Raw genomic sequence first — 18,261 nt, 5'->3', positions numbered from 1 at the left:
AATGCCTACTTCCCAGGACTGCAAGGGCCGAGGAGAAAAGCGAGTCGGTAAGAGTCGAGTTGCGCTGGTTCGCAGACCAAGCCTGTGTCTTGCCGGCCCCCAACTCAGGGGCTCAACTTAGAGGAGAGCCTCAGGGTGCAGACACCTTTCTCTGAAGCCCTGCAGCTCCTCAGGTTTTCTGCAAGCCTACCAGGGAAAGGACCCGTGTGAAGCAGGAAGATATTTGCACGGGGAAGTCCAAGGTGGAGGGCTCCCCTGGATCTCAAGAACTCTCATCTGAGCCTCCGAGGGCCTGGTTCCCTGCACCTTAGTCCCACTGTGGGTTGTGTCAGGTCCAGGGGGGGCTAAGGTGAGGGAGAGGGAAGGCAGAGGTAGTGGCAGAGAAGGAAGGAGAAGTGGAAGGGCATTGTCAGCGAATAGGAGGGATGCACAAGATTTGAATGGGCTTCAGTGAAGTGATGAGTTCGATGAGTAGATGAGCAACATGAGAGAGCAAAGGACCAACAGGGGTGGGGCTCTCTGTACACCTGAACAAAGACTCTAAGACTCATAGAGACTTGGAGACCGGGGGGGCCTCAAAAGTTCTCCTTGCTTCTGGGCTCAGAGTTCCTCCTCAGCAGCCCTTCTAGATGCTTCTTCAGCCTCCACACAGACCTGCGGAGAAGGGGAGGCTGCCGTCCTCCCAAGGCAGCTCATCCTATCCAAGGACAGTTGGGGCTGCCAGGCATGGCAGGAAAGCTCTTCCTTATCTTGAGGTGAAATCCGCCTCCCTCTAGGTTTCCTCCACCCACCAGTCCTAAATCTGCCCGTGGTGGCAACACAGAGCACACTGACTCCTTTTCTGCATGGCAGCTCCTCTCTTATCTGAACGCAAGGCTCATGGTGTCCCTTGGAATCTTGCTTCTCTAAGGTCACCACCGCTGCCCTGGCAAAGGCGGTGAGGGTTTTGGCTGGAGTCCAGTTGGGTGGCCCAGCTACCATTTTCTACTCTCCGTAAGAGTTAACCTTCGTTGGTACGGATAAACGAGAGCTGACAAGACTTCTTCTCACGCTTAACATTCACTCAACAAATGCCTACGGAACACCTCTTGGGGATCCAGCTCTGTGCCGGCTGCTTCTGGAAACACAAGCGTACTAAAAGATGTGATTCTTTCTGTCGAGAAGTTCGGTCTGGTTAGGCGGACAAGTGGTAAGCCCAGAACTAGTAGGTGAAGGAGTAAATGGATGAACAAATGAAAGAAAAAGCACTTCAGAACGATACAAGTCCTCTGGAGCTGGATGGCCCAAGGTGGCTCGCGGGAGTGCTCACGAAGGGAATGAGTGAAGTGCAGAACTAGTGTTAGAGGGTTTTGAATGAGGCAAGAAGAGAACTGTGAAGAACGTGTAAGGATTGGAGGTTGGAAGACATTGAGGAAGGGCTTCTGGGCCTGGAAGAGAGGCCTCAGTGGGACAGCGAGTGCCTGGAGTAGGTACGGAGCTTGCGACTACCACTGAGATTTTATTTGTATTAATTACTTCATGGAGATATAACTTACCTACAGCAAGGTGTACAAACCTTCAGTGCACAGCTCAGTGAATTTTGACATATGCACGTCCCTTGTAACCTCCGTCCAGATATTGTAACACCCCAGTTGTCTCTCTCATAGCACTGAGCTTTAATCTCTTTGCCACGTACATAGGCTAAATCCCTCTGGTCAAGGTGTCTGGTTTTTCGTACTGGAAGGGCCTATCAGCGACCGCACTGTTCTCTCCTTTGTGTTAACTTTAATACTGTGCCCAGCTAAGCCTGTGTTCCAAAGGACACGTACCGGGTGTTGATGGTGCATCCTATCGGGGTCTCTCCAGCTGCAAGATACTCTTGCCGAGCAGGTTACATACCATTTTTAATTCTCACAAGACTGTGCGGCATGGGGAACCGGAACCTCACTTTAAAGATGACTGATTCATCTGAAGCTTTGGGTAATCTGCATACTATCCCACAGCTAGTTAGGTGAGGGGTGGGAATGAGATTCTAGCTCTGTCTGATTTCAGAGTCTGGGTTTTCTCTCTCTGCCTGGTGCATGCACAGTCTGACTGCTCTGTGCTCATCTGTATACTCCAAAGACAATGGGCTGGGAATTGGGGATGAGGAGAGCTCTGGGTGCTGGGTATCGGGCTTACTTTTTGTTTGTTTGTTTGTTTGTTTTTAAGTAGGCTTCACGCTCAACATGGAGCCCAACGCAGGGACCGAACCCACAATCCTGAGATCAAGACCTGAGCTGAGATAAGAGAGTTGGACGCTCAAGCTCAACCGAGGGAGCCACTCAGGCGTCCCTGTCGGGCTTACTCTGATGAGGCAGTTGCTCCCCAGGAGACACACGGACAGGTTGTGGCAACAGCAGAGTGGGCGAAGCCCCGAGGGGGAGACCCTTGCAGATGCCTCCATTGTCCTTGGGTGTGAGGATTCCAAAGGCATGGGTGACGTGCCAAGAGAGGGTCTAAAAGGTCTGTGAGCCCACCCTGTGGGAGCCTCTCACCCAGCTCCCTCTGTAAATGGCTTGACCACTGCCCTGCTTCTGCCTCCGTCCTCCCCCCCACCCCCGCCGTGGCCTCCTGAACTGAAAAATAAAGGGGCGGGGGGGTGGAAGGGAGGGGTGGCGAGTAAACAGCCGGAGAAACCGAGCCCTCTCGACCCCTTTAGTCTGGAAGGTAAAAAGATGGGCAACTGTGTGTTTTTTTTGTTTTTCAGTGGGGGTTTAAACCGTTCTCTCTCTCTCTCTCTTTTTTTTCCTCGCGCTGGTCCCTGTCCTCTTTCTTCTGCGCCTCCCTCCAGCCGCTGCGCATCTCGCCTGTGGGCTCCGGCCGCAGCCCCCCTCCCTCTCAGTACCTTGCAACAGGCTCTGGAGATTGAGCTGCGCCTCTCGAAGCAGCTCCTCTACACTCGGGGGCCTGCCCGAGGAGAGGAACACGTTCACTGGCTGTCGCCATGACGACCTCGAGTGGGCAGTCGCTGTCGCGTTTTCCCGACCCGAGTTAGCTGCAGCTAGGGAAGGAGAGAGTCAGTGAGAGGCGCAGGCGGGAGGGGGGGGGCGGGGGGGGCGGCGCGCGGCGGCCAGTGGGCGCCCGCGGTTCCCTAAGACCCGCCCCGCCGGGGGTGGGGGGCGGCGCGACGCTGCACTTAAAAGGCGGGGACTCGCGAGCCGCAAGATTTTTCCTCGACAGATCCTGCCGCAGTGCACTCCCTCCCGCTCCTCCAGCCTCCGCTCGCCCCGCCGCCGCCTGCCGCCTGCCGCCCGAGTCCTCGGCCCCCGGCGCCTTCCGGCTCCCGCCGCCGCCGCCGCCGCCCGCCCTCTCCGATCCGATCCGATCCCCGGGACGAGGTAAAGCGCCCCGGGCCGAGCCGCTGGGCCCTCCGGCCGGAGCGCCCGCCCTCCGCGCTCGCCCCAGTGGGTGTGGCTCGGCCTCTCCCGCGCCCCGCCGCGGCGCTCCGCTCCCCTCCCCCCGCACGCGCCCCGCCGCCGCATTTCAGCCTCCTCTCGCGGCCTCCAGCTCCCCACCCCCCCTCCACCTGCGCCCCCGCCCTCAGACCCGGGGCCCCTGAGCTAATCCTGATGTCCGAGGCCGCCGGAAATCTAAACAGCCTGCGCATGGCGAACGTGGCCCTGCGAGAAGAATTAAATGCCCTTCGCGGGGAGAATGCCAATCTGGGCCTTCAGCTCGGAAGAGCCCTAGCCGAGGTTAACTCCTTGCGGGGCAATGTGTCGAGCTACATCCGCTGGCCGGTGCCGGTGGTGCCCGTCCTTGCCGAGGAGAACTTTGAGTTCCCGCTCAGCGAGATCGACGCAGTTCCCGAGGGGGAGCTGCCTTTCTTGTGCTGGCCTCCCCCTCGCGCGGAGCCCGAGTACGCCTCGGACGAACTGTTGATTAGCGTGATCCAGGACTGCGGTACCTCCGACGCGCCCGTCGACCCCCCCCCGCTGGCCATCCCGCCCCCGCCGGCGCTGCCCCCGCCCCCAGCCAAGGAGCTGCCCGCGCAGCCTCCTCTGCCGCCGCTGGAGCGGCCCGAGTTAGAGCCCTTCTCGGGCGACCCGGTCTACCTGGCCGAATTCCTGATGAAGCTAGAGACTTTCATAGCTGACCACGAGGATCATTTCCCCGGGGGCGCCGAGCGGGTGGCTTTTCTGATCTCCTTTTTCGCGGGCCAAGCCAAGAACTGGGCCATCTCAGTCACCCGGGAAGGAAGCCCCCTGCGTGCCAACTTCCCACGCTTCCTGGATGAGATCCGCAAGGAATTCTGCGGCCCCATCCCCCCAAGCGTGGCTAAAAAGGCCATCCGCAAGCTCAAGCAGGGCCACTGTACCCTAGGCAGCTATGCAGATGCTTTTCAGTTCCTGGCCCAGTTCTTGTCTTGGGATGACTGCCGCCTTCAAAACCAATTCCTTAAAGGCCTGTCAGAATTCTTCCGCAAGGAGCTCTTATGGTCCACCGAAATGGCCGACCTGGATGAGCTGATTCTCGAGTGTGTGGAGATAGAGAGAAAGGTGCGCGTCCCCAAGCCGATCCCGCTCCCGGGGGTCCGCAACATCTTCTTCCCTTTTGCCGCGGACCCTAACGAAGACAGCGATGAAGAAGATTTCCACAGTGACGAAGATGAAGAGACACGCAGGCGCAGGCTTTACGACAGGGAGCAGCGGAGGCGCGTGAGAGCTATTCAGGAGGAGGCGAGGGAGGAGGAGGAGAAGAGGAAGAAGCAGGAAGAGATGAGGAAGAAGCAGCTGGAGGAGATGAAGAAGAAACTGGAAGAGAAGGAGGAGGAGGAGGAGGACGAGGACGAGGAGGTGGACGTGGACGAGGAGGTGGACGTGGAGACAGTCAAGGATGAAGAGAACAAGGGTGAATTCGTGTGCCCCGTCCCGCAGCCAGATCCCGACGCCGACCAGGAGGGGGACCAGGAGCCAGAACCAGAGTCAGAGGACGAGACCCAAGACGATGACCTGGACGAGATGATGGAGATGGAGCCGACTGTTGCCCACGCTTCATCCCAGACCACTGGCTACTACCACGAGAATTTCCTAGATGCTTCACCGCCCATAGTACAGCCCAGCAGGAGGAGGAACCAGAATCGCGTCCCGCTCCTGGAGGGCCTTCCGGGCACTAATTCGCCGTTCTACAGTTCGCCCCCACTGATTCGCCGTGCAGGTCGCCTGGGGCAACGCCAGATTCGAAGGCGTCCCCCCGTGCTGTTCCGCCTCACTCCGAGACAGGGGGGCCACCGGGCCGCCCGCGGCCGAATTCGCGTGTGAGAGCTGGGGCGAGCTCGCCGCGCAGAACACACCCTTCTACAGCGTCCCCTGCCCCTGCTATCGCTGCCACGCCTGCCCTATTTGCTGACCAGTACTTGAGGGAGTTCCAGACCTGTAGAGCCCGAAGAAGACCTACAGAACTCCAGATCAGATCGTCTTGCGACCGTGACCAGAGAGTGACACGTGTCCAGGCAAGGCCACCCGAGAAAGAAGGGATCAGCAGTAGCTGTCCTCTTGGAGTGCGCTCTGCTCAGTCTTGCCACAAGCTAGAGAGCAGGTTTCGGGGCCTGTTCCCATAAAAGAACTGGTCGCCCTCTTGTAATTTCCCCTCTAGTTGTTCCTAACCCTCACCTCTCCTGCGTTTATTCACCCTGTGTTCTACGGTTTTATCCTTGGACTGGCTCACCAGGACTTCACCCAATGCCTCACTGATCTGCCCCCATGAGCGAAAGGACGGGCTGTGCCGAACTCCTAAAGCCACTGAGGCCACTGACTCGATAAAATGGACAGAGAGCAGGATGGTATCAAGAGATGTACGAGAAGCCGACATTTGCTTCAAGCCCCCCCCCCAGCAGAAGGGCCCCGAAGAGAACCCCTACATCCAGCCCAGTGAGTGTGCACAAAGCCACATGTCACACGGACGACATGGCTGAGATGGGCTCTTGACTGACCCAGCAAGCTGGTTCCTCCGCCCCACAGACCCGTGTATCAGGGCCCCTGGACCAGCTCGCCAAGTCCGGAACCCTCTCCTCTCACCATGCCGCCTTCCCTGGGCATCCCCAGCAGACAGAGCCCAAGGTTACAGGCTCTAACCCTTCTCTGGATGTTGCCTAAAAGGAGGCGGAGGGGGGGAGCGGAGGGGGAGGGGGAGGAGAAGGAGGCAGCAGCAGCAGCAACAACTCAGCTTGACATTGTGAGGAGTCACTCTTTCCTTGGGGACGGTGGTCTCCTTCCCCGGCCAGGCCTTGGACTGCAGCCCCCAGCCAAAGGCCTTTGCAGGAGACTCGCCATCCTTGAGGTGCCAGAGGAGTCCCGATTCGCCTTTCTTTCCTGGACTGCCAAAGACAGAGAGGGCCCGAGGCCTGCTCTTTAACTTCGACTTCAAGGATTCCTTGGTTCTGAGAGGAGAGAGGAAGGTTCTGTCTACAGCCTTGCAGCTGGGACGTTCTCATGTTTCTCACAGGGGGGGGGGGGGGGAGGGCAAGCCATGGCCCGGTGCTGGGCTTCGATTAGACAATGAGGCTTAAGAGGGTGACTGCCTCCTAATAACTCCGGGGACTTCTGGGTACGAACCCAGGGCCGCCCATAAAGAGTCCTGCTGCTTGTCTTGGGTCCAAAAAACACTGCTTCGGCAGTGAAAAAATATACACTATGTCAGTCTGGCCCCAGAATGGCAGCCAGATCCGCTTCTGGCCTGAACTGCCCTCCACACTGAGCTTCCTGCACAGTGCCTGGCAGCTGGACAAGTGCAGCCAAAGTGTCTGTGGCTAGAGGGAAGAAAACATAGTAAATGATGCCTCTGTTCCTCACCGGAGTCTGACAGATAACCTCAGCCCAGCCTTAGGATCTTGAGCCTGGAGGCAAGCGGAAGGAGCTGAAGGAAGAGGAGTCACAGAGAAACCCAGTCCTCCGGCTGGTTTCTGGTGAGGTCTCTATTCGTCAGTGGGAGGTAAGAAGCCCTTTTTGTTTATAACACGCTTCTCCCTTCTCGGCCTGGGGCAGCCCTGGGGCAGCCCTGGGGCAACCGTGGAGCCGGGTTCCTAGAACCTGTTGCTACCTTTTAAAAAAGGCTCCCCCCTCCTCCAAGGAGAAAAGTAATAGATAATCATAATAGAAAATGTGGAAAATCGAGAAAAGTGTTAAGGCCAAAACACCCCCAGACATCCAGAATCCGGCCACACGGACGCAAGTACTGTTAACACTTTGATGCCTTTCTAGCATGTTCTCCCTCTGTCTTTTCAAAGCTGAGATCATGCTGTAAGCTCTTGATCAGCAGGATTTAAAATGGCTGCCACCTATGCAGTCATGCATACTGAATAATTTATTTAAGCAGTCTCCTGATTTGTTGGACATTTCAGTTGCCTGGTTTTCTCCATTCCCTTCGGTACAGTGGTCAACAACCGCATAAAGAAAATTTTGTCTTTTTCAGCTATTTCTTCAGGAGAGGGTTCCAGAAGGGGAACGGCTATCCTTCTAGGCTGTGGACCCTGTTTGCTGACGGTCGACACTCTGGCCCTGCTGCCCACGTCCCTGCCGGAGAAGTGCAAAGGACAGGTGCCTTGCACCCCAACCTCCAGGGACCTTTCAGCACAGGCCCTGCTGTTCCCGTGGTGCCTCTCACCCTGAGCCCTTGTAGCCTCAGCCGGGGAAAGAGCGGATGAGCAGTGAGCTGGCTTCTGGCCCTCTGGTGGCAGGGGGGGGCTTGGGCTTCCCTTTGACCCTCTTCCCCCACCTTTCCCGGATCTTTAATATTTGTTGTGATGTGACAGCCACAAGAGCTGTAAGAAGAACTATGGGCTTTGGGTGCTTTCTTGGGTTGAAAGAGGGGTGGGGGGTGGGGGGGGGGAATGCATGCCAGGGGTATGAAGGCAGCCCAAGGATTCCCAGAGACTCGGGAGGAAACCCGTTTGAAAATGTGCTATTGTTATTGTGTTATTGTTGCATTACTGTGTTGTGAAGATAAGAAATTGTTCTGTATGCTAAAGCTTTCTCCTCAATAAAAATATAAAGGGTGTGTAAAGACTGCGTCTCTCTGGGTTATTGAGCAAACATAGATGAGCACTCAGTAGGCATCAGAGATCATTTCCCAGGCACCTTGCCTGAGTCAACCCTAGCCTGAAGCCTTGCAATCCTTAGATGAGGAAACTGAGGCCCAGCAAGGCCCGAGGGACCTACCTAGAGTCCTACGCACTTGGGGATGGCAGTTGTTGGGAGGGAGGGAGGTAAAAAGACTAGTTATCTTGAAAAACAGCATTAGTTCTCCGCATACTGGGATATGAAAGTACGGGTGGCCCAGTCCTATCATCCTATAACAGAACCTCTCCCGGCCCCCAACACACAGACGCACACACACAGAGGACATAGAAGGGGGTGGGGTGAGGCAGGAGGGCCCTTCCACTTTGGGGCACTAGGTGGTGCTACCGGACACGACTGAGCTTGCTGCTGACGATTTTTAAATACACTTGCCCAGAGCAGTTCAGCAGAGACCCTCCCAGCAAGATTCCACAGCTCCTCACAGACTCCGGGGTCAGAAGAAACGGAATCCCATTCTTGAATTGGCTAACGTTTCCCAGCTATGAACTGGAATCCCCCCCACCCACCCCTGGGACAGTGGGTGGGAATGTTTATGGAGCTCCCTACGAGGTACCAGTGTTCTTCACATCGGCCAAGGTTTACAGGGGCAAGTAGCTTTTCCACAGCTCCACGGCTGCCCAGTAGTCAGCTCTCTCCGCCTCCACTCCCTTGGTCCTACTGCCTCCTGGATCTGCCTGCCCACCCTGTCCTGCCCACCCTCCCCACCCCCCCCAGCTTACAGGAGCACAATGAGAAACAAAGCCCGGTTTCAGAAGAAGCACATCTGCTTTGCCCCTTTAAGAGGGAGGGAGGGAGAGAGAAGGGAAGGAGGTGTGTGTGTGTGGGGGGGAACCAGCATGTTTCTGACCATGTACCAGGCACTTTTGCCAACAAATCTCATTTCATTCCCACAACAAGTCAATGTAGCAGATAATGTGTCTCCTTTGAGAGCTGAAGGATCTGAATCTCAGCGATACGAGGTTCCATGGCGGGACTCAGGTCTTTGTGACCCCCAAAGCCATACCCTCTCACCTCTAATACACCATGCTGATCCCAAGGAAGCCCCTGGAAGAGTTCAAGTCTCAACCTGACTGGATTCTGGGTCTTTGCCAAAGCAGTCAGATCTACGCATCAGGGGCACTGTCTCTGGAGGCTTTGGGAGAACCAGCCAGGTGGCAAGCTCCACCCGTCAGGGAAGGGCCTGCAGAGCAAGGTGCTGAGTTTAAGGCGTTGAGTATGTGTGAGTGTGTGGCTGACTGCTCCTTCTCGGGGAGGGACAGGGCTGTGGCACCGTGGGCTGCCTCAGTGAGCCCCGGGGCTGCCCATTCTGCTTCGGGGGCGGGGCAGATAAGATCTCTAGCACCCCCAGAGTTTCTCATGCCATCACAGGTAGGGATAGGCAAGCTCAGATTGTGTCATGGCCCATCAGAGCAGGTGGGGGAAAGTAAGAGTAGGGTGAGCCTTGCCCCACACCCCCGCAGTCACAAGCCCTGTGAGTCTAGGGGAAAGAGCCCAGCATTCCAGTCCGGCCCCGCCACAGACTCGATTTGGAACCTTGCATGAGTCCCATTCCTATTCAGGCCACAGCTACCTCATCTGTCTAGTCACTGTGGGGTCCCTGGTGCCCAGCACAAGCCTGGGTACACAGTAGGATCTCAAACCTAGCTTGATACATAGCTTGAGTGAATAAATGGGCTGCTGGATTAAAAAACAACAACAACACCAACACCCTGTTGCCAAGGGGTGGAGGAAGGCAGAGAACATCTTGCTACCTGTGAAGCAGGCCCCACTGTTCCTTCCCATCATTCATTCAGTGAGGAACTGGCAGCTCAAGGTCACTCACTTGAGTTCGACCGCGAACTCCAGTGGTTTGACACCCAGAACTCTTAACCTCCACCCTCCACTCACAGCCACACTGGTGGAATCAGAATCTCCAGGAATTTCTGTTTCTAAAAAGCTCCCTAGGCAATGCTAATGCCTAGCCTCCTGCAGAAAAGAGCCTTGGGGACAACTCTCCCCGGCGACATTTAATGGCCAGTTTGGTTTTGAGCCTTCCCTTAGAGCTCCCCGGAGCAGAAACCAGTCTGGAGATCCCGTACTAGCCCATAGTAAGTGATCAAGAAATATTTGTGCGACAGTCCCCCAGCATGTGCCGTGGTCTGATGTGAGCTCGCCCCTCCTGGACACCTGCTCAGATTGCATTTTTTAAAAAAGATTTTATTTATTTGAGAGAGAGAGAGAGAGAGAGAGAGCACAAGCAAGAGCAGCGGTGGGCAGAGGGAGAGGGAGAAGCAGGCTCCCTGCTGAGCAGGGAGCTCGATGCGGGGCTCGATGCTGGGCTGGATCCCAGGCCCCTGGGATCGTGACCTGAGCCAAAGGCAGGCACTCAACCCACTGAGCCACCCAGGCGCCCTCAGATTGCACCTTTTGAAAGAGATGTGCCATAGGATGGGTGCAGAATTCCGGCCCCGAGAAACCAGTTCATTGGAGCCTAAGCCTTTAAACTTGACCACCAGAACTGACTCCTGTGGAGCCTTGGCCTCTCCCTAGGGATAAGGACAGGCATAAAGGAGGCAAGAGATTACCCCCTAAATGGGGCTGGGAGGATCCACTTCTGGCTAGCACTTCCTGCATCCTGACCAGACGAGAGAAAGCTCTGCAGGCCACTTCTCCCCAGGGACTCAAGAGACACAGAAACACAAAGCCCAGGGCTCTTGGTTGCCATGGTAACGGTGGGACCTACTTGGAAGAAAACAATCTCTTGAAAAGCTCAGGAGGGTGGGTATTTCCTCTGACAGAGGGCGGGCTCTGACCTGCTCCTTACACCCCTTCTCCCCTTCCTGCCTGCGACCCAAAGGGGTGCAGCGGGGGCCCCTCACCTCAGCGACTCCCCTGGGAGAGGGGTGCCAGAAAGTAGGGCCTTGGCTTTTTATTTTGCTCTTGCTGTGGGCTGTTAATAGGAGAAAGAGGCTCAAGGGGAAGAAATTCACACTCGGTAGAGTGTGAATTCATGGCAATTATCCTCTGGCCTAAGGAAGCCCTGCTTCATGGGACCCCTACCCCCCACACAAACCAAACTTGAAGAGGGCAAGGGCCCTGCAGCAATTTCGGTCCTACTTCTTCCTCACCACTTAACCATGGACACAAGAACCACAGAGAATGTCCAGAAGTTCCACTTCTCCCCCACAGTGCAGCCTTTCCTCATCTCTCACCTGGGCTACTGAGGTAGCCTCCCTGCCGGGTCTGACCAGCTTCTAGTAGTCTCTACCCCTTCTAATCAATCCACCTTCCCGTACGCTTGAGGGGTGGGTGGCCATGGTCCTTTGAACATACAAATCTGGTCCTGTGGCTCCTATTCAAAAACTTTTCAAGGGCTCTCCTTCCTCTACCGGGAGACTTAGGGATCTGACTCCGGCATTCTTCACTGTCTGGTCATAAACTACCTATGCCATCTCATCTGTCCACGCCATCATTCTTCCCTCTTCCATTCAGTCTAAACCCCGGACATCCTGAATTACACTCCCTTCTTTCCTTGCGTACCAGGCCCTTTCATGCCTCTGGGCCTTTGCACACCCTATACTCGCTGCCTTAAGAATTCATCAGCATTCCTGGCCCCACTCCAACTGGCAGTCTTCTCAGCTCAAAGCTCACTTCCTCCACAAAGCTGCCTTTGCTTCCCCGATGAATTCTTGCCCTTCTGAGCCCTCCCTTGCTTCCTTGCGCCCAACCCCTCTGTGAAGCCTGAGTTCCACCTGGGAGTGGAGGCTGGTTCAGGATTCCAAATGAATCTGTTGCTGCGAGGCTGCTTGCTGTTTAGTGTGAGAACATGCACTTGTCCCCCTTTGCAAGTGAGGGCTGCACTGGCAGTAGGTTTTGGAAGGAGTACTGGCCTCCTAAGGTCTGGCTGAGGGCTGATGGTAGGCAAGCACTGTGTCCCCACACATCCCAATCAAGCTGGAGGTGTGGACAGTTGGAATGAGTTGGGTAAGAAAGAGAAAGCAAGAGTTGGCAGAGCTGATTGTTCATTCCCAACCCACCACCTGTCAGTGGCCTCCATCTCTTTGGGGGACCATCACTCCCTCTCAGAGGTGTGGTGGAGAGGAACCTCCACGGGGCTTGAGAATCCCACACACCTGGCCTTGAACCCTGGCTCTGCCACTTCCTTGTTGGATACCCTTAGGTTGGTTACTTCACTTCTCTAAGCCCCATTTCAATTTCTAAAAGTAGGGACGCCTGGGTGGCTCAGTCGGTTAAGCGTCTGCCTTGGGCTCAGGTCACGATCCCAGGGTGCTGGGTTCGAGTCCCGCATCGTGCTCCCTGCTCAGTGGGGAGCCTGCTGCTCCCTCTCCCTCTGCCGCTCCCCCTGCCTGTGCTCTCCTGCTCTCTCTCTGTCAAATAAATAAAAAAAATAATAGTATACATTGGCAAAATAATTGATACGAACCAACAGCAATAAAAATAGCTAATACTTATTAGCGCTTACTATTTCTGGGGCGCTAAGTGCTTTACATTTATTAACTCACTGAATGCTCACAACAACCATATAAAGTAGGTAGCGTTCTTAGTCCCCATTTTGCGGGTTAAGAAATGGCATGGATATGGGGGTGCCTGGGTGGCTCAGTCAGTTAAGTGTCTGCTTTCAGCTCGGGTCATCATCCCAGGGGCCTGGGATTGAGCCTGAGTCAGGCTCCCTGCTCAGCGGGAGTCTACTTGTCCTTCTGCCTCTGCCCCTTCCCCCCCCCAGCCCCTCCCCCCGCGCATGCGTGTGCTCTGTCTCTCAAATAAAAAAACAAAATCTTTAAAACAAAAGAAATGGCATGGATAGTTTAACTTGCTCAGTATCATGGCACGAGCATGCAAGTGCTTTTGAGCCCTCCAGTAATACAAGGAAAATTCTGTGGATCAGAAATGGGGCCAATGGAGCAGGAAAGCACCAAGATCCAGAGCCGGGGTCTTAATCTCTTTTCGGACAAAGATCCCTCTCAGCAGTTTGGCGAAGCCACTTCTCAGAATGTGTTCAGGTGCATAAAATAAAATACATGGAATTACAAAGGAAACCAATCCTATTGAGACAGTTCTAAAATATTTTTAAGAAATTGTGGTCTAGTTGTAGCACTACTTTAATAATGCACCAAATCACCAGAGTTCGTGGCACATCTAGAGGTAGCAGTCTCGAAGCGATGATGAACGTAAGTAACTTTTTGTGAGATACGACTGTGATGTGAGTTTCCGTAGTGTAGTGGTTATCACGTTTGCCTTGCGACTGTAATGTGATACGAAAATGTTTGTGATTTCTATTGGGGCTAAAGTAACAGATACTGCTAATACTATTGTGGCTTGTTGCCAACACTCCGAATTTGGGGAAATGCTAAATTTCTGTTAGAGCTCAGTGGGAAAAAAAAGGATCAAAGAGTTTTCCCATCCAAGCTCATGGATCCCCCTAAATTCTCTTTGGGGTGCACAGAGCTCAAGTGAAGAAGCCCGGCCCTGGGGTGTGACAGAAAAGACAATGGCTGGTACTGTCAGCTGTGAGGAGAAGCTGCGGGCTGGCAGAAAGACAAGTGTGTGGTTTCTCTTTCAAGAACTGTTTACAGAAATCATGAAGTCTGGCAGCTCCGTCTTCCTCTTGGTCCTGAGTCAGCAGCCCAGGGTGGGGCCGAGGCTGCCACACTGGGTTTGAGTTTTAAGCTCGCCACACACCCAACCCTAAGAGTTGATTTGTTACCTTACCCATGAAATCTTGGTGGGTTTCGCTCCATTTTATGATTTGGACCTGCCCGCACACACAGATATCTCATTAGTCTGGAAAGATTCTTTCAGTGGACATTTCATTGGCTCCAAGACAATTTCTGAGCTCATGGATTCTTCTACCCTAGCATCCCAGCCAGGCTTTAAGGCTCACAGAGAGAAGGGGAGAGATTACTAACTGTGCCATGAATCCCAGAACAATGGTCAGAATTGACACTTTCCCAAAATACCAAATGCTTTTGTCCCCCGAATTCCTGACTTTGCCACCTGTCAGCTGAGTCCTTGCCAACCAGGGCAGCACAGTCCTGGGCGCTGTGGCCAAGGAGACAAATGGTCAAAACAGCAGTAAGGCCTCTGCTTTTCTAACTCGCTTCTATTCCCATTCAAGACTCAACGAGAGCACTGTTCATAAGAAACAGGCCCCAAGCCTACTCACAATGCCTTGCTTGCTGGTCTGCTGCCTTCTTCTCTTCCTTGGGCCCTGATATTTACTCAGAAATGAGCACTACTTGGCCAATGGTCCTGTGCTAAAAAGGCTGCAGCTCATTTTCCAAAGTGAGAGGGTAAAATTCTGATAGCCTTATGAACTACAGCCACTGGCTAATAAAGAAGCTGGTTCAGAATGAATCTACCTCAAAAAAAAAAAAAAAAAAAGAACGAATCTACCTCAGTTATTCAAGGGAACAGAACAGCATACTTTGGGGGCAGGGGGCAGGCTGAGAGCTCCATATGCTGGAATGTGAAGAAGACTTAAATTTACCATAAGAGAAATATGTGTATGTTCTTAGGTTGGTCAAGGCTCCCAACCATAGGCAGAAGGAGACTGAGGACCAAATGAAGATACAAAAGATCTTTGGTTAGCCAGATTGACTAAGAATAAGGGAGAGAAGACCTCAATTACTAAAATCTGAAATGAGAGAGGGGGCATTACAATCAAACTGGAAATCTAAAGGATTATAAAGAATAACTATGAATAATTGTATGACAAATTATATAACTTAGATGAAATGCATACATTTCTAGAAAGACAACAACTATTGAAAATGACTGAAGAATAAATAGAAACTCCAAATAAACCTCTAGTAAGTAAAGAGATTGAATTAGTAATCAAAACTACCTACAAAGGGCACCTGGGTGGCTGCGTCGGTTAAGCGGCTGCCTTTGGCTCAGGTCATAATCCCAGGGTCCTGGGATTGAGTCCCACATCAAGCTCCCTGCTCAGTGGGGAGTCTGCTTCTCCCTCTGCCTTTCCCCCCTGCTCGTGATCTCTCTCTCTCACTCTCTCTCTCAAATAAATAAAATCTTAAAAAAAAAAAAAAACTACCCACAAAGAGGGGCACCTGGGTAGCTCAGTTGGTTAAGCCTCTGACTCTTTGATTTCGGCTCAGGTCACGATCCCAGGGTCATGAGATGACGGCTTGTGTAGGGCTCCATGCTCAGCGTGGAGTCTGCTTGGGATCTCTCTCTTTCTCTCCCTCTGCTCCTCCCCCTGCTCTCTCTCTCTCTCAATAAATAAAATCTAAGAAAAAAAAACTACCCACAAAGAAAAGTCCAGATACATATGGCTTCTTTGGTGAATTTTACCAAACACTGAAAGAAGAATTAACATCAATTCTTCACAAACTCATTCATAGCATAATACTTCTCAACTCATTCTATGAGGCCACTATTACCCTGATACCCAAACTAGACAAAAACATCACAGGAAATTAAAACTACAGACCAATATCTCTTATAAATATGGGCACAGATTTCTTCAACAAAACACTAGCAAACCAAATCCAGCAATATATAAAGAGGATTATACACCATGGCCAATACGTAAACTTGTAACATCTGAAAATCAATTGATGAAATACAGCAATCAGTATAATAAAAAACAGAATCATAATTACCTCAACAGAGAAGAGGGATTTGACAAAATCCAACACCCTTTCATGATAAAAACGAAAAAACAAAAACACTCAACAAATTAGTAATAGAAAGGAACTTCCTCAAGCTGACAAAAAGCATCTATGAAAAGCCCACAGTATCCTAGAAGCTCTTCCCCTCTAAGATCAGGAACAAGATAAGGGTGTCCATTCTCACCACTTCTATGCAACATTGTACCGGAGGTTATGGCCGGAGCAATTTGGTAAGAAAAAGAATTAAAAGGCATTGGAAAGATTGGAAAGGAAGAAGTAAACTATATGTGCAGATGACATGATCTTGCATATAGAAATCCTAAAGAATCTGCTGAAAGACTATTAGAATTAATAACTGAGTTCAACAAGTTTACAGGATATGAAGTCAATATATTTTTTTATGATTTTATTTATTTATTTGAGAGCGAGAGAGAGCAGGGGGGTAGGGACAGAGGGAGAGGGAGAGAGACAGTCACAAGCAGTCTCCGTGCTGGGTGTGGAGCCCAACGTGGGCCTTGATCTCACCACCCTGAGATAATAACCTGAGCCGAAGCCAAGAGTCAGACACTTATATGACTGTGTCACCCAGGCACCCCACAATATAAAAAATTTTATTGCTATACATCTGCAATGAACAATCTGAAATAAATTAAGAAAATAATTTATAGTAGCATCAAAAGAATAAAACACTTAGAATAAATTAGAAGTGGTACAAGACTCGTGTACTGAAAACATACAAAACATGTTGAAAGAAATTAAAGAAGATCAAAACAAAAGGGGAAGACATCCCATGTTCATGGGTGGAAATATTTAATACTGTTAGGTTGGCAATAGTCCCCAAATGATCTACAGAGTCAATGCAATCGCCATCAGAAGCCCAGCTAGATGCTTTGTAGAAATAGACAAGCTGATACCAAAATTTATATGAAATTCAAGGGGCCCAGAAGGGCCAAAACAATCTTGAAAAAGAACAAAGTTGGAGGACTCCCACACTTCCTGATTTCAAAACTTTATACAAAGCTACAGCAATCCAATTAGTGTGCTAATAGCATAAGGATAGACATATAGATCGATGAAACATAATTGAGAATCCAGAAATAAACTTATACATCTGTGGCCAGTTGGTTTTTGATAAGGACGTCAAGTCCATGCAATGAAGAAAGAATGGTCTTTTCAACAAGTGCTACTGGGACATCTGGATTTCCCCCCAACAAAAGAATGAAGTTGACCTTTATTCTCACACTCGTACAACATTAAGCTCAAAATGGATCAAAGACTTACATGTGACAGCTAAAATTCTAAAACTTAGAAGGAAATACAGACGTAAATCTTTGAGACCCCGAATTAGGCAACGATTTTGTCGATATGACACCAATAGCACAAGCAACAAAAGAAAATAATAGATAAATTGGAACCCATCAAAATTCAAAACTCTTATGTTATAAACAATGCCATGAAAAACGTGAAAGGACACCCTACAGAATGACAGAAAGTATTTGCAAATCATAGGTCTGAGAGACTTGTAGCTAGAGCTTATAAACATGTCTTACAAAGCAATAATAAAAAGACAAAGAACCCAATTCAAAAACGGGCAAAGGATCTGAATAAATGTTTCTCCAAAGAAGATAGACAAATGGCCCATGAACATATAAAAAGATGATCAACATTGGTAGTCATTCAGAAAATGCAAATAAGAAGCACAACGAGGGCGCCTGGGTGGCTCAGTCGGTTAAGCGTCTGCCTTGGGCTCAGGTCATGATCCCAGGGTCCTGGGATCGAGCCCCGCATTGGGCTCCCTGCTCAGCGGGGAGTCTGCTTCTCCCTCTCCCTCTGCCTGTGCTCTGCTGCTTATGCTCACTCTCTCTCTCTCTCAAATAAATAAATAAAATCTTAAAAAAAAAAAAGCACAATGAGATCCCATTTCACACCCGCTGTGATGGGTATGATCAAAAAGTCAGACTAAAGTTGATGAGGACGTGGAGACACTGGTACTCTCTCACATTGCTGGTGGGGATGTAACAACATGGTGCGGCTGCTTTGGAAAATGGTCAGTTCCCCAATATGCTGAATATAGAATTGCCCTAAGACCCAGCACTTCCACTCCTAGGCATATACCCAAGAGAAATGAAAACACCCATCCATGCAAAAACGTGTACAGGAATGGTCACAGCTGCATTGTTTACAATAGCCAAAAAGTGGAAGCGACCTAAACGTGCATCAGCTGGTGAATGGAGAAATCGACAAGATGCGGTATAGCCATACAATGGACGGTTATCCAGCCATAAAAAGGAATGAGGCACTGATGCATGCTACAAGGATGAACCCTGAAAACATGTCATGTGAACGAAGCCAGTCACATTATGCCCCATAGTGGATGATTCCATTTATATGACATGTCTAAGACAAGCAAGTCCAGAGAGAGAGAGAGAGAGAGACAGAGAGAGAGAGAGAATGGATTAGTGGTTGCCTAGGGCTGGGGAAGGGGTTGGGGGGAAATGGGGTAGAGCGTTTCTTTCTGGGATGCTGAAAATGTT

General features: G+C 51.6%; 2 protein-coding genes across 8 annotated transcripts in view; one reads left to right on the top strand and one right to left on the bottom strand.

Annotated features, from left to right (window-relative positions):
• Nucleotides 1-18,261, bottom strand: part of NHSL2 (NHS like 2) — an 84,599-nt gene that overhangs the window by 18,123 nt on the left and 48,215 nt on the right. For 3 of the 7 annotated variants that reach the window (XR_012376135.1, XM_073885889.1, XM_073885892.1), the window contains exon 2: nucleotides 2,867-3,022. The exons of 2 other annotated variants lie outside the window; for them this stretch is intronic. Coding sequence is in view for 3 of the 5 variants with exons in the window: in XM_073885889.1 (XP_073741990.1) it covers nucleotides 2,867-3,022 (156 nt within the window). In the remaining 2 variants the exon portion in view is untranslated. 2 more of the 7 variants (XM_073885890.1, XM_073885891.1) reach the window with 2 other exon arrangements.
• RTL5 (retrotransposon Gag like 5) lies at nucleotides 3,182-8,022 on the top strand. Its single transcript, XM_073885895.1, has 2 exons — nucleotides 3,182-6,951; nucleotides 7,432-8,022. Exon 1 carries the CDS (start codon nucleotides 3,591-3,593, stop codon nucleotides 5,280-5,282), a length of 1,692 nt encoding a protein of 563 aa, XP_073741996.1. The 5' UTR covers nucleotides 3,182-3,590; the 3' UTR covers nucleotides 5,283-6,951; nucleotides 7,432-8,022.

Source organism: Callorhinus ursinus, unplaced genomic scaffold (genome assembly GCF_003265705.2).
Source record: "Callorhinus ursinus isolate GAN/ISIS: 27379988/994484 unplaced genomic scaffold, GSC_fseal_2.0 scaffold66, whole genome shotgun sequence".
NCBI classification, from domain to species: domain Eukaryota; kingdom Metazoa; phylum Chordata; class Mammalia; order Carnivora; family Otariidae; genus Callorhinus; species Callorhinus ursinus.
This window is presented reverse-complemented; position numbering and strand designations above follow the sequence as displayed.

Bases quoted from the DNA above. Each gene is read 5' to 3' on its own strand.
- RTL5 (XM_073885895.1), top strand. From the start codon at position 3,591: ATGTCCGAGGCCGCCGGAAATCTAAACAGCCTGCGCATGGCGAACGTG.